This window comes from Pseudonaja textilis, chromosome 1, assembly GCF_049901715.1.
Source record: "Pseudonaja textilis isolate UNSWEBS1 chromosome 1, rPseTex1.2, whole genome shotgun sequence".
Lineage (NCBI taxonomy): Eukaryota > Metazoa > Chordata > Lepidosauria > Squamata > Elapidae > Pseudonaja > Pseudonaja textilis.
Window position 1 is genome coordinate 240,162,610 of NC_141990.1, and position 15,858 is coordinate 240,178,467.

The 15,858-nt window shown below is 41.8% G+C and overlaps 1 protein-coding gene across 3 annotated transcripts in view; it reads right to left on the reverse strand.

The window, feature by feature from the left end:
- The window catches only part of LMO1 (LIM domain only 1), a 124,576-nt gene extending 112,651 nt beyond the window's left edge, over window positions 1-11,925 (reverse strand). The window contains exon 1 of one of the 3 annotated variants that reach the window (XM_087921057.1): window positions 11,699-11,925. In XM_087921057.1, coding sequence (XP_087777183.1) covers window positions 11,699-11,720 — 22 coding nt within the window. In that variant the 5' untranslated portion in view covers window positions 11,721-11,925. Of the gene's footprint in view, window positions 1-3,377; window positions 3,993-11,698 lie in introns of those variants that run through there. The other 2 variants (XM_087921058.1, XM_026706462.2) reach the window with 2 other exon arrangements.
- Between the last annotated feature and the right edge of the window lie 3,933 nt (window positions 11,926-15,858).

Consider the following 15,858-nt stretch of genomic DNA (forward strand, 5'->3'; position numbering starts at 1 on the left):
TTAAGATTTTATTCCAAGAATTTTAGTATATACTTTCCCCCCTCATTATTCAGCACTAAATATAATAGAGATTATCTACTTACTGTATAAGTTGCAAATTCAGGTAATTTGCTAGAAATGGTTTCCCCAATTTATGCAGAATGCCCATAATATTTGTTATTTTAACCTCTCTTTCTCTCACCAGATCTGCTTAAAAGATGAAGGTTTATCAATTGTTAATATGCTGGGGATGGGGATGGAAAAAAAGAGATTAATTTATTCAGACTTTTCTTGTTTGCTGAAAATATTTAGGATAAGTTAATTTCCCTAAATTTCTCCATGCAGTCCATTTTATTTTGCTTTATGTAATAAATCCAGCAGACAAATACTATTGATTTCAGTGAGTTCTACATGAACATAACAACTCTCCCTTTGATCTTTCCATGAAGCATCTTCTTACTTTAGCACCAAGCTCTGCCTCAAATGTGCAACACTTTCAACTAAGTGTGAACTAAAAAGGACAAGTAACCACTAGCATCAAATGTTTATTTTCCTTTGAGTTCTGGAGGGGGTCAAAAAAAAAAAAAAAAGGAAATCAGCAGTTAGTGTGTGCCAACAAAATAAGCGAGGGCAGTCTGCCATATATTTCTTATCCATACTGTATGTACATTAGTTTCTGATTGTAAACAAGCTTCTCTGTAAAGTTCGCAAGGAAACTTTGTTCCCAGTTTAGGAAAGCAAAGAGCACAATGCCGCACAGCATTAATAACAATCAACTCAAGACTCACCTAAGGCATAACTTTACAATTACTTTATGCAGTGATTTTTTAAATTTGTTTGCCACCTTTTCAAATATAGCCTTTTGACACAAACTATTTGTTTCAGCAACCTAAAATTCCTCTGAGAATTTTGACTGCTGTTATGTTATTTTCCATTAGAGCCATTCATCCAGTGTAACCTCCAGGCAAAAAGATGTGCAGGGTTTCGGTAGAACTTTGAAAACCTGCCACACCTTTTTGACAAAATGTGATTTTTTTAAAAAAATGCATATCACTTTATTTGTCAGCATGCTTAGTATGAGACACTATTTGCAAAACCCTTAAAAGCAGCTTTTTATCTCCAACCTGAACTGTGCCAAAGACTTTTTTTTTTGTCCCAAAACAATTCTTTGCCACTTTTATATATAGTCTAATAATCTACTGATGACTCAGAAGAGGCTACTAGAATAGTTAATTCTGGACAACTTATTTTTTAATCTCTGGTACATGATTGGAAAGGTTTTTTTTTTAAAAAAAAACAACAACCCCGAATATTTGAATATGGTGTGGAACCGGAGTTAATTCAGAATTCTACATTGTAACTTTCACTCACCTATCAGATTATCTGTCCAAGTTAAGATCTTTTGAGATAGTAACATTATCTCAAACATTTTAAAATACAGCCAGAATGGTAAACTAAGGTAGATTCAATGCAAACTGTGCTATAAGGTCACAAAACCTAATACAAAATTCTGTTTCAGTTTGTTGCAGGCAAACTGGGCTGTTATTATGATGTTCAGTAAATTAAATTATGGAAGTTTATACTTTTAACTTATCCAATAACAGATTTTTAAGGATTACATATCGACACCTGCATATAAAATTTAAATATTTTTGTAAATATATGCAAAACATCTGCCACTTTTAAACAAACATGGAAAAATCCATTTTTGGACAGAATACCTGGGTATTATTCCAGCTAAGCAAAACCCTGGGTTAACTAAGCATTTTGGAAAAGGGTATTAAATAAAACACCTACTCAGTGTTGTGAGCAATATATTATTTTAGTTACACACTGCTTAAACAATACAGAAATAGTCTGGTAGCACCTTTCCTGACTAACAATTATTATTAAAAGGCATTTTCGTGAACTGCAGCCTACCTCAACAAATGTATTATGCCTTTTAACAAAATGTATTGGTCAGAAAAGATGATATATAACTTCTCTTGATTTTGGCTACCATAGCAAACTGTGTCCTGCTCCTACAATATCTCAAATACTGGTAATACAGTCACCACAGAAAAAAGTTCCACTGAGCACTTACTTTCTTGAATAGCAGCATTAAAAAAAAAAGCCCAGTATCTTTTATTAAGAGTAAGCTGGAAGGGGGGGGGGGAATAATGTTGATTTTCACCCTGAATAACTCAGAATTTCCCATACTTTCTTCCCTAGGTCCACTTCTCTACCTCACCAACAAAGCCTTCACTAAACTAGGCATTTTGGCTTATGCATTCCAGCTATGATTTAAAAGAACAGGAAAGACAACATCTTTAAATGGTATCCCTATGTACAGATCTGGCACCTGACTGCAGTGCACAGTATGTCCTGGGTGGATTTTGAGAAATGAAGAGAAAGGAATGAGGGGGATGGGGTGGTGGTGGGGGAAAAGGGACGTTTGAACTCCCATGTTATAGTACAAAAGTTTCACTGGTCACTTCTCTGTACACATTTGTGTACTCTAGCCTGAAACTTGACAAATGTTCCGCTTTCTAGTCTAAACCCTTCACTTTCCTCTAGCTGTAGAAGAAACAGTATGCAAAACTTGGCTAGCCAGCCACCGTCTTTTTCCTAGACAACCTTCCCAAACTGTACCTTAAGTTGCCTGCTTGGGGGGGGGGGACGGGGACGGGGACTGTCAATGTATTACAGCAGCAACGCTAGTCTTCGAACCTTCCCTCTGTTAAGTCTATGCGCTCATTCTTGATCGCCAGTTTGAATGTATTCTCTACAAATAAATCTGAAAATATTTTTAGGTTTGTTTTTGTTCAAATAGCCAAAACTTCCCAAACTTATATCATTCACTAAAGGGAAAACGAAAACGAAAAGCCCAACAAACGTCTTCCCTGCCTCCAGCGATCAGATTCGACACTTATTTTCAAGAAGCATTTAACAAGTAACGCCGTTCATTGTCGTGGTGTTTATAACTACGAACAGAGAGAGAAAAAAGACGAGCGTGGCAGAATGTCTGGACACTCTCTAGTCTCTGCTCTGGCATTGGGAAAGGAAAGGACGATTTGTTTTAACGCTACCTTGGTGGCGGCAGCAATACCAAGGGAGGGGTGGGATCCTGTTACTAAGGAAATCCCTCCCCCCGTCCTCTCTTTTAGAATTAAGCCGTTCCTAACTTACGGGCTCCCCCAGCGCTAGAATCTAAAGTTAAAACGGCTGGGCTGCTTTGCTTTGCTTTGCTTTGCTTTGCCTTGCCTCACCCAAAAAGCAGACGAGGAAAACTGGTGTTACCACCCAAACAGAGAAACAAAAATGAATGGAAGGGAAGAAAACGCTGCACCCTTCAGGTTCTTTCCACCAACGGCGCAGAAGTGGAGGCGCCGAGCAGCGCTCCCGGAATCTCAGCTCACCTACCGTCCTCCTTGTCCAGCACCATCATCTCAGGCGGTCCCAGGAAGCCTGGGTCCAGATGCGCCGTCTCCAATAGCCTCGGCTCAGTGGGGAAAAGATTGGATCGAGTAGTCTGTGTGAGCGCCTAGAGCAGACACTGGGGCTCAGCTGATTGTCCTTTAGCAGCGAGAGAGCTCTAATTATCCAGTTGTCCAGCTTTTAACCTAGATTGCACTCGCTTAGAATTACCTTCAGAAATGAAGCACTTTGCAGATACAAAAGCAGTCTCACCTACTTTTGTACCTCGGAATTGTAAGGAACTAAAACTGCAATTTAGGAGAGAGAAAGAGAGGGGGGGGAGAACAGGGAGGGAAGATCAGAGCGGTTTCTTTGGTTCTCACCTTCTAAATGGCTCAATTTGCACAGTATAATCTGTTTTAATGTAATTGCATTTGATAGCCCATAACCTTGGCTGTTGCAGCTATACACAGCTTTCAGCCTGACAAAGTGTTTCCCCCCTGAATTTAAGCTGAATCTCAATCTAAAATTACACTCAAAGCGAGGGAGGAGGGGAAAGGAAATATCGGAGCGTAGCTGCTAAGGCTGCCGCTGCCGCTGCCTCTCCATTTGTCTGAGCGTTGCACCTTTGCCGCTGAATAAATGCCCTCCTCTCCCAGGGACCCCCCGCTTATTCTTCTGCCAGGTTTTAATGGAGAATTGAGAGCTTTTCCAGCTCAGCAGCGCCATCTGCAGCTCCAGTTTCGCTATGACTAAAAGTCCCCCATCAAACGAGAGAATTTCTGGTTAACTTTTTATCTTTTTAGATCGGCTCTACTTTCATTACATTGGACTTACCAGCAATTATATTGACTGCCTCTTGAACATCACAGTTCACTGTTGGGACAAGAGAAACACACAGGCGCACAAAGAGAGACGCAACTGAATATTTGCACATCTCAATCTGCATTATGCATATTGGACGTTTTTCTCTCCATTTCGGACTTTTAAACAGCTGCCAACATTCAACAAATTACTGCTGACATCAACTTTTCTACATCAGGCAAAGATCCATGTATGGTCTGAGTCTCATCCTTTTTTTTCCAAAAGTTGACAAAACTAGCTAACTCTCTCTCTCTTTCTCTCTCTCTACACATATCTATCAAAATAAAATGCAGGTTACAGAAATTAATTTCAGCCAAATAAAACCCCAATAACAACAGCAATGAGAAAATCAGAAGGAAAATCACGGTGAAAAGATTTTATTGCTTTAGCTATAGAGGTCAATCTTTTATTGTGTGTTTACTGTATAGTCACAACCTGACTCATTTCTATTTCTTTCACCTTTCTAAAATAATACTCCGGTTCTGATATTTTGACACTGCAGTATATATGAAAAGCATTTTCACACATGCTTGCTTTAATCAAATGCCTGACCTTTTGGATGAAGAGTTAATAAGGCAGACTGAGATTTAGGATGCTCAGAACTTTTGTTGCAGTATCCCTTGATATTAAGAGGCTGGGGGTATTTCTTCTGTAATTGAATTACTCCACCAGTCCAAGCTATGTCAGCTAGTCCTGCAGAGGACATCAATGTCTAAAGTGAAATACTTGCTTGCCCACAAACATTTATAGAGAGAGAAGGAGGGAGGGAGATTTGGATTTCTATTTCCAAATTAAGGATTACACTTACAGAATAAGATAATTAAATACTCAGAATAAGTTTCTGCTGCTTGCTTAGTCCAGGAAAACACCTCATCCCAGTTTTCAAGATACTTTCTCCCTCTACTTTACAACGGATACCAGGGTAGTCTTTCAAAAGCATGATAGCAAGCTCAAGTCGGATATGCTTAATACCTATTTTAATTAGATTCCTTATCCTTGACTGAAATGGCTTTGCCTTCCTCTTTCATTTTTGAACGCTTAATCCTAACAGTCCTTGAACATATTTGATGTCAAATGTATCACTTTGCATAGAGAAAGGTTTCATTCAATACTTAAAAACAGGCATTCTCATTTGATCACTCCTATTTGCAAAAGGAGAATTGTGATATGCAGGGAGCAGGATTTTAATACTGTGATCCCTAAAGAATCCTATTTTAGAAGATAGGATTGAATCATTTTCATCAAAGCTGCTATCGTTAATTATGAATTTGGGGCCTTAGATAACCACATTTTAGGGTATCATATCCTCCAAACAAACATTTGTGGCAACTGTTTTAACTGGTTTTAGCCTCCTAGCTTCATTTGAAGAAATCATGAATGTAAACACAATACATCTCTAATACAATTACATCTCTAATACCAATTAAACTTCAATTGCTATCAAATTATAAGAATTTACTGAAAATAAGATCCCACATACTTCTAGCTGGATAATTTTACAAAAATAGCTTTTAATATTTCATTGAAGCAAAGCTTGATGTTTTCTAAGTTTCTCCCACTAATTTAAAGACTATTCAAATATCCATATATTATTTGTATTTACATTTGGGGATATATGAAACTATCTTCCCCATTAGTGCATGATTGCATTAGCAGAAGTTATTCTTGGCGTAACTAAGAACTGCACAAAACTGAACTTTCCAAAAGTTCCACTGATTTTAAAGGAGAAACTAATGCATGCTTAACCATTGTCTTGCATGTAATCAGTGGCACTCAAAAATGTGCTATTTTGATAGGGTAGCAACTCAAATTATTAACCAAAGTACTTGAGTTAAACCAGGCTTTAACATGGATTAATACTATGTTGTTCAGAAGTGAAGGGTGAAATAAGGAGTCAGTCTTTTTTTTTTTTTAACAAATACAGCCAATGCTCCAACATGAGGTGTCAGGATCCCAGCTTTGGATTTGGCTTGAAGTTGGTTTGTCCTTTATGCTCATCAAGAGGAATACAATTCAAAGTCTACCTGAGTCTCTCTACACTTTCAATTCTTAGGATTTCCTTACCTTTTAACTATATGTATCAATGGAACTCTTAATATTTGTCCTGGTCAATGTCACCTCCTATTTGGTCAGTCTCCTTACATTGGATGAATTTGGGCAAAGAGAAAAAAAAAAGCGCCCTTACTGATGTAGCTCAACACTGTTGTTGAACATGTCAAATCGGAGATGTTAAATTTCTCTCTGGTTCACTTTTCATATAGCTAGAACCATTTTCCTGGCCTATCCCTGTACCCTTTGGTTTTAACCTGGATGCTAACACATATAAGCTTTTATTTGAACTAGAAGAAGCGTTTGCCAAGACTAAAGTATCCCATGTGTATCCAGTTTGCCAGTACTCGTGACTAGACTTTTATTTATTCATTAGATTTATATTCTGCTTTTCGGTAGGCTCTCAAGTGAATGTATGTATGTGGGTGTTCTCTTCTCCTATTTTTCCCCTGTCCTGTGAGTTTAGGCTAAAAGAGAGTTGGAGCTTCTATGGCTGAGAATGGACTAGGACCTACCCAGTCTACCCAATGTGAGTCCAACACTTTAACCACTATGCCACACTGATTCTACCCTTTCTACAAAGTCAGAAATGTAACTGGACTATGGTAACAAAAGAAACTTTTCTAGGAAACTAAGATTCTACAAGTATTATTTGCCTGCCTGCCTGCCTGCCTGCCTGCTTGTTTGTTAATCTATCACATTTGTAAGGCTACCCAACTCCATTGATGATTCCATTATCTCACCATAGAAAAATATTCAAGAGTTCCTAGGACAGATTGTCCAAGAGTTCTGTAGTCAAATGACCATTTGTGAGGAATGACATTCATACCAATATCATCAGAACCAACTTTTATTGCAGAATCATTTGAACCGCCTTCCGGTATTCAAATGCATAGGCATAACTAGATATAAGTAGTCTTTAATCTACAACCATTTGCTTGGCGACTGTTCAAAGTTATGGTGGTGCTGAATGAATGGTGGCTATGATGGTCTTCAGAGATCCGGTCATCTCAGCACTCCTGCCCATCACAGTTGCAACCTGGGCACTTGGCAACCCATCCATACTTATGACTGGTTACAGGGCCTCATAACCACAATTGCCATTTACAACCTTCTCTGCCAGCTTCCCAAAATGTTGATGGGTGGTGGACTTTCTCCCTCTCATGCACCTATCTACCAAGTCTCTCTGCAATGGTCACTCATTTTCTCTTGCAGACCCTCCCTGTCCATCGCACCGTTGTGCATCCACCCCAACAGCACCTCCTGCACCATCTCATACTGTCATGCACCCATCCTGAGCCTCTTCTCCATCCCCTCACACAGCCACCTCTCTCACCCAGCAGCAGCCATTTACCTGCCTGCCAGCTTTGGATTTACAACTTCCTGATGGCTTCCAAACTGACTTTGCTTGTGGGAAGTCAGCAGGAAGTTGCCATTTTAACAACCATGGGATTCAGTCAATGACAGCAATTGCTAAAAGCAATGCAGTCATACTTTACAGTTGCATCACTTAGCACTGGAAATTCTGGTCCCAGCTGTCATCATAAATCGAGGATTACCTGTAATTCATGTATCAGGTAGAAGGAAACTTCTAAAAGAACTTTGAGAGGCCAAGTATGTTCAATGGCCACAGAACCTTGGTTGCCGAAAGGAAACTTAAAGAGAAGGGAAAGCACAAGTAAACTTAAATCAGAAAGACCCAGGATCAAGTTCCTGTTTTGCTATGAAGCTCAGTGGATGATTTGGGGCTGGTTGCCAGCCTATCAGATGGCATTCCTGTTAAAGAGATAAAATGTGACCGGACAATGCTATCAATGCTGCCTTGAGCTACTAAAGAAAAGGTAGGTACCCTTGCAATAAATAGCGGGTGATAATTTTACATTTTGCAATACCGTAATTTTTAAATGATTATTTACCAAATCTCTCCACTACCCTTTAGACTTTTATTTCAACAATATTCTGGAAATAACATAGCCACGCCTTTATTTCCAATGTCTCTAATTTAGTAACGCCCAGGGCTGGATCAAGCAGAAAGAGTTGAGAGTGAAGAGGAACCAGGACAAAGATAAAAAATGGGAAAGCAGTATTCTCTCTACCTCTCTCCCTCATTTAAAACAGGTACAAACTCTGTCTTGCTGGAATAACTTCCTTACAAAAAAAATCTAAAAAAATGTCCTAGGTACCACTTCAGTTTGTTACAGTGATCCCTACATCCTTCTCATCAGAGGTTTATCCCTTAACTTTTTTTCTTTGTAAAGTGCATCCCATTCTAATTTCCTCTTTTCCTTCACCACTATCACCATTATTTCCTTTTATGCAGCCATTCATGAGAGCTCCTGGAATGAGGGCTGTTGAGAACTGTCTGGATAATCAATGTTTCTAGTTTCACTTCCTTACACCACCATCTTTCTAGCCCCTGAGCTCCTTATGTTTAATGAGTATGTCTGCAGTACTTGAAAGAACCCAAATAGCCCTATTAGGAAACTCTTTAGATCTTAGCCGTTCCTCGTTGCTCACCTGCTTCCCTTATTGCCTCTATAGAGGCAATATCCTGCTGTTTGACCCGTCAATCAGATTTAAACAGATATAAGCTGGTAGGAACCTTTGGCATGAAAGAAAGAAAAGTAAAACTTAAGACTTGAGGATATAATATTACCTAGTTTATTTTTAACAGAGTAAAGGGGGGGGGGACTTTTTTTTTCATCTAGTCAAATAAATTTTGTAACATCTTTAACACTACCACAATAACTTGGTGCAGTTCCCACATCGAAATCAAAGCAGATGGAAAGGCAAGTGAAATCCCAGAGGAGCAAAGCAGTAATGAATTAACCTTACTTAATTATACTGACATTACTTAACCTCTTACATCTTTGTCTTTGGGGGAACATACAAAGGGGAGACTTTTAAAAAATTCATACTGGAGTTACTCTGGGGATCCCAGACTCTGTCTTCAATAAGCTTATATAGACATCATTCCCGATGGTGGAGGCCAAAGTTCTGATGACACAAAGCTGGGGAACATATTTCAATTGCTAACATTTTCAAATCCAACATTTAAATTTGTTGAAAGTGAAAGAGGGGAGAGAACATAGCAACAAATGTACCAGGTTTGTGTCAGCTGAGCTTTTCTCCGTAAAATTAAAATTATTTGTGAGCAGAAATGTACATATATAAAAGCATGGAAGCTAGCTGATGAAAAAGCTACTTAAATATCCTGGCTGTAGTAGCACATATTACAAGTGGTTATAAAACCAGTTTTGTTTTAAGCTGTACTTTATCACAGTTAAGAATAGCCAAACAAAAACCCATACCCTGAACTAGTATCCCATTTCCTAAATGTAAAGATCAAATCTGTAGATCACTTTTCACTATCGCCTGCTTTGCTCAAAGTTGAATATTTTAAACACAAAACATCACTATGTGTGAGCACGAAAAAGGAAACTAACGTGGTTTTTTTAGTGAGTCCTGAAGAGTTGTTCTCTGTGCAAATGTAATAATGTGCAAATTAACAAATGGGTGAGTGAAAAAGTCCACTAGCTACCTGCATTGATATTTTGAAGAAAATATATTTTTCTTTTTCTTCTTTTTTGTTGTTGCAGGAGAAGTATGGAAACAGATAATTCTGTTCCTGCATTCCTTCCATGTGCCAGAACAAAACAGAACATTTGTGGAGTACAAAAGAATTTTTACATACTATATAACAACCTTTCCAAGATTGCTCCCAAACAACTGAGAGCCAATTCAGTTCTCTGAGAAACAAATCTATATTATATCTGTGTTTTCAAACACCTGTTGTGTTTTGCAGTTTAGGAGTGTGTGTGTGTGTGTGTTGGGGGATATCTCAGCTGTTCCCTATCACAGAACAAAACAAAGAGACACCCAACACAGATTGTCATCAGATGCCTTGAGAAAGCATTCTGTAAACTTGGGGCCTCTCAGGCACTTCCTTTTCTATTCATAAACCTGAGAAAAAGCATAGATTTATCTGATAGTTCCAAAGACACAGTCAAAATACACTTTCTACCGGGGTTCATTCAACTAGTTAACTCACTCAGCTAGCTCAGTTTTGAGCACTTATTTAAAGTTCTCCCAGGGCAACCCTCAAACAAAAACGGCTTTGGACCTCATTAACTGACAGGCTCAGAAAACTGCTGGGTATCCTTGGGAGGAAAGAAGGCAGGCAGGACGCACGCAGAACCCAGATCCCGTCCCCAACACCCCCCCACACTACTGATTTTAGCTGAGGAAGGTGATTTAATACCTCAACTTTCTCAGCCCCCAACAAAGGCTGCCTCAAGTCATTACCCCAGATTGCCAGAGCCAGGAAGACTGACAGCTGAAACGATCATTTAAGTGGATCCCGTCGTTCTTAAGTTATCCTTCCCTCTCTCACCGTCGTCCCCCCGCCCTCCACGCCACCTCAGCGCTTCCAAAAGCCCGATCTTCTTCCTTCGCGCCTTCTGGAGGCTGCTTTCGGCGGAGCTCCCTCCCAAGCCGATTTCCTTCCCTCCCCAGTAATTGCCTTTTTAATTAGCTTAGTCTTTGAACCCTCGCCTAAAATCCTGCCGTTTCCGCCCCCTACACTCCACCACCCTCTACCCCCGCCCCCAAGTAAGACCCGGTCTCAGATTCGAACAAGTCGTGTCAATTTACGGTTCCTTGAAACTTACGGGCAGCTCTTCTCTCTCCCCACCCCCGCCGTCCCTTTACCTCACGCGCCCCATTTGCACACCCAGGGAGAGCACCTTCATTCCTCCAGAAGACCTCTTTTTTTTTTTTTTTGAGGGGCCAAAGAATAAATCCTTTTCCCTTCAGACGCCAAGCTGTCTTTTGTGAAGGAGTTTAATCATCAAGCCGGCAGCTCTTCCCCTCCTCAATAATAGCCTCTTCTCCCTCTTTGCTTGGAAGAAATGGGTGGGGGCGGTTGAGAGAGAAAGAGAATACGGGGGGGAAGACACGCACACACACTCCCGGAAGAGAGAATAGGCTGGCAGGGAGCGAAGAGACAATCCCGGAACAGAGTGATCTTCAAAGAAAGTCGTCAAAGCGGGTCCGCGGCACGCATTCATACGGACATTTTGGGTCCGGCAGCAAAGAGGGGCTTGCGGGAAGCGCGGGTAAATAAGCCGGTCCTGGGGAAGCTTTGTTGACTTCCGGAGCCGTCCCTTGCAGAGCGAGCGAGCGGAGCGGCGCATGTGCCCGTCTCCGGGCAGAGCAAGCGGGGAACGCGCTCGGTGTCGCCGCTCAGCCCGGCTCCCCCAGCCGAGACTTGAGGCGGGCTCTTTCCTTTTGCGGCTGCCCGGCAGAGAGGACGCGCCGGCCGGCAGGCAGAGAGCATCGCGGCAGCCCTCCCTTTTCCCGCTCCCCCCACCCCACCTCTCCGCCGCCGCAATCGCGACCCGCCACCTACCGTCCTCCTTGTCCAGCACCATTGTGGCGGGGATCGGCTGCCTCCGCCGCTCTGTCGCTGGCTCGCCCTCCAAGCCGCCGGTTGCTGATCCTTCGCTCCGTTAGAAAGGAAGGCTCGGAGCACGGTGCGGGGGTGGGGTGGGGATGGGGTGGGGGTGGGGGGGACGGGAGGGTTGGCGAAGCGGGCCTCGGCTACCGCCGCCTGGCTTATCCTCCCGGTTCCCTCTCTTCTTAGCTTCCCCCCACCCGCCCCCTCTCGCACAGGCAGCCCCTCGCCTCCGGCCGAGCTGGTTACACTTGCCCGACTTTTAACCTAGATCGCGCTCAGTTAGAATTACCCGAGGAGGCAAATCCCGCCGGGGAGCTGGCTTGGCCGGCGTCTCCCCGCTCCCCCGACACCCCTTTCCCCTAAAGCGGCAGAGATAGCAGCGACCACCTCCTCGGAGACTCCTATCCTTCTGGCGGGTTGCAATTGAATGCCAGTTTGGAGATGGCACGCACGGAGTGGGGATAGCGCGAAGAGGGGTGGGGGGAGGCAGGAAGGTAAGGTACGAAATGGGGGCTCAGCTTCTCCCGTTCTTGCCTTTCCCTTAACCTCCGAACAATAGCAACAACGGTGCCCCTTGATCTTAATGCGAGCCCACAGGATCCGTCCTTAAACCCTCTTTTGCGGTTGCTACTGCAGAGGCAGATAAGCTTCTAAAGTGCTTTTCTCTGGATTTGAGTCTAAATCTGAAATTATTATATATATATATATATAAATATGCTATTTTTAAAAAAATGAAGAACAGGATGGGAAGATGCGAAGCTATCACTGAAGCAAATGTGCTTGCCTGCTGCCCTCTCTCTCAATTTATGTGCTTGCACTCTCTCCTGCTGCTGAATAAATGCACACATTTCCCAGGGACCCTCAGATTCCCCTGTTAATTAAATCAATTCATTATGCTCAGATCTGATTAGCAGCCCCCTTCCCCCTCTCTTTGAATCAATTATTCAATACACAAACATAATTGCCTGTGCCAGAGGTGTCTAAGTATTAGCTTATTTAACTCCAAGGACACTAATTACCCCTAGGGCAAGGGAACTTTTCTCATTAATTCTGACAAAACACAAAAGCACAGTTAAAGTGGGTGTGTGAGAGAGGGGGGGAAGGGGGGGAGGGAGAGGGGGGAAGAGAAAATCGGGAGGGGGAGCCTTTATTGCTGGAACACGTGCTACTGTGTAAACTATTGTCATTCTGTCTGTGGCATTCACTGACTCCCTCGCTCCCTCCCCTCTACCTTAACTTTCCAGAACTGCAGAGAAAAAGTCCGAGGTGAAGAGAATTTAGAGGGCAGGATGAGCTTAAGGGTTCACAAGGAATTCTTCTGATTCTTTGGAGGGAGATTTCAGAATTGCTGGTAGCGAGCAAAAGCCAAACCGCCTTCTGTGCTTCGCTTCCTAAAAGGTGATGGGATAGAGACCCTGAGAAAATGGCAAACTCACTGATTCCATACCCAGGAGTAACAAGGACTGAAAGCTTACACTCTGAAATTCCGGAGGCGCAGGTTTCCTATGATTTACCATATAATGGGTTGGATTTTCCATTAGTAGAAACCAGACGCTAGTTCTGTTCATTTGAAAGGAAGACTAGATACAGCTGACATCAACAATCATAGTCAGCATGTGCATAATGTTCTCCTCCCCCTTTCTTTGCTAGACTGTTTAAAAGGGTTGACTTGCTGCCTTCCAGGTCCTTTCATGGGTTTCCTTGTGTGGACTTTTTAAATAGAGCTTGTAATTTATTCCTGTACCCCCCCACCCCCACCCCTTTTGTGCCAAATTAGGAGTTTTGACTTGCTATTGTCGGGGGTCCTCAGTGTGTGCCGAAGTATAGAAGATACCTTTTTTATTGTTTGTTTCCTTAGGCAATGCATGAGCTGATCCATTAATCCATCTGGCTTTCTGTATCAAGAAGCTAATATTAACTGTGTTCATCCTGGGTTTTAGTTTATCCACCAACACTTCCCACATCTGGTTAAGTTTTCATCCTGCTGGTTCAGGATGGTTCCTCTTGATGGAGCACACTCAAATTATCAACAATTTTGAAAGAGAGGGAGATCACTAACTAAAGCCCTTGTATTTTCGGTGAAGGGTTGGTTTTGTTTTTGGCCTGGTGTCCACAATCCCACATCATTATATTATTCACCCATGGCAGGACTTCCGTAATTAAATGGTTTCATTTGGCCATGCTTTCCATTATCTTTAAAGCACACCTTGTCCGTATCACTTAAAGCCAAGGGGGGAGGGGTGGGCGGGTGGGAATCACAGCAAGATAGTTGCCAAGTGAGCTTAACAGAAGTACACTCATTGCTTTTTGCAAGTATAAATATGACTTGGAATACAGCACTGTGTTCCATTAGCTCAGGATGTGTTTCTATGAGCATGAGGATAAAATTTCTTCAGCTTGGTAACACAACAAACTCTGTTAATTTTCTGGTCTTTAATTTTCACTGGATGGCATATACTGTATCCACAGGGACCTGACCTGCTTAACTCAACGAATCACATTCTGAAAGAATACAATTGAGCTGGAGAAATACCAAGGCATGGAGAAATCATTTTGCACTGAGCTCTTTCCCAAGGGGATAACTCTTGTAGAGTTGATCCTACATAGCGGACTTTTCTTTCAACTGCTACAATGATTGATCAATATCTAAAATGAGAGAGAACCTGATTCGATTAAATGTAAATACATGCTATGTGAAACTGTCCTATGCAAAACTGAATCAATAAGCTCTCTTGATGAAAATTCCCCGTTCTGAATAACAGCAGACTTCCCTCCCAAGTTTCTGGAAAAGACCATTCTGAGCTTTGACTGTTTCTGAAACTTTGGTGGGGAAAAAAGCTTGTAAGTGACCATGGAGTTATGCCAAGGGTGGGATTCAAAATTTTTAACAACCGGTTCTGTGGGCGTGGCTTAGGTGGTGGGCGTGGCTTGGTAGTCATGTGACTGGTGGACATGGCTTGGTGGTCATGTCATTGGCTGGGTGTGGCCAACTCAATATCACTCACATCAAAGCATGCATCTCCTCGCCTGGCCTCATGACTGTGGGGATGCTGCAACAGTTGTAAGTGTGAAAAATGGTCATAAGTCACTTTTTTCAGTGCCATTGTAACTTTAAATGGTCACTCCACACAAGCAAAGAAGGAGAAAAGAACTCCAGAGAAGTTCCTGAGACAGGAAGTCTAGTCCTGCCAAGAATGTAATAAGGATTAACGGAGAGGCAGTTTCTGTAAGCAACACCAGAATGTTTCCTTCCTGCCTTCCTTACAGGATTAGGCTAGTAATTTCTTGTAACAACCGGTTCTCCGAACTGCTTAGAATGTTAACAACCGGTTCTAGTGAATAGGTGCGAACTGATAGAATCCCACCCCTGAGTTCTGCCCTTTTTTCAAATGAGGGCTCAAATTCAATGCCTCATGGATGAGAAAATTTATGAGAACTATATAGTCTCAGTTGAATAGGATGCAATTAGTTTGGTGATGAATATGAATATTTTACTTAAGAAGTAGATAATCACAGCTAAATTTAAAACTTCCCAAAGAGAGGATGGACTAGGAGTATCAAAAAGATAGGAGAAAGTGATTTGTTCTAACAGGTGCAATTACACATTTTGAAAGAAGCAGATTACAGTGTGATATACATAGGGTTTAAACAGGAAAATCAAACTTTTTTAGACTAATGGCCATAGAAAGCATCTGGTCACCAGTACAGAAATTACAACAGGCCAAATCAAGAATAGTAGACAAAAAGTTTAAATTAGCAATAGCAATAACATTTAGATTTATATACTGCTTCTCAGTGCTTTACAGCCCTCTCTATGTGGTTTACAATCTAGGTCCTCATTTTACCAACCTCAGAAGAGGGAATGTGGGGTGCTGAGTCAACCTTGAGCCGGTCAACATCGAACTGCTGGCAGTGAGTAGAATTCGCCTGCAATACTGTATTCTAACCACTGCACTACCATGGCTCTAATTAATCCACCTAAGCACAGTATGGATTATCCCATATTAAAGTGTAAATGTCCTATGGTATGGCTGCTATTTGGGGAATGGATTTGATGAAATATACCATATTTTTCGCTCCATAAGACACACTTTCCCCCCCAAAAGTGGGTG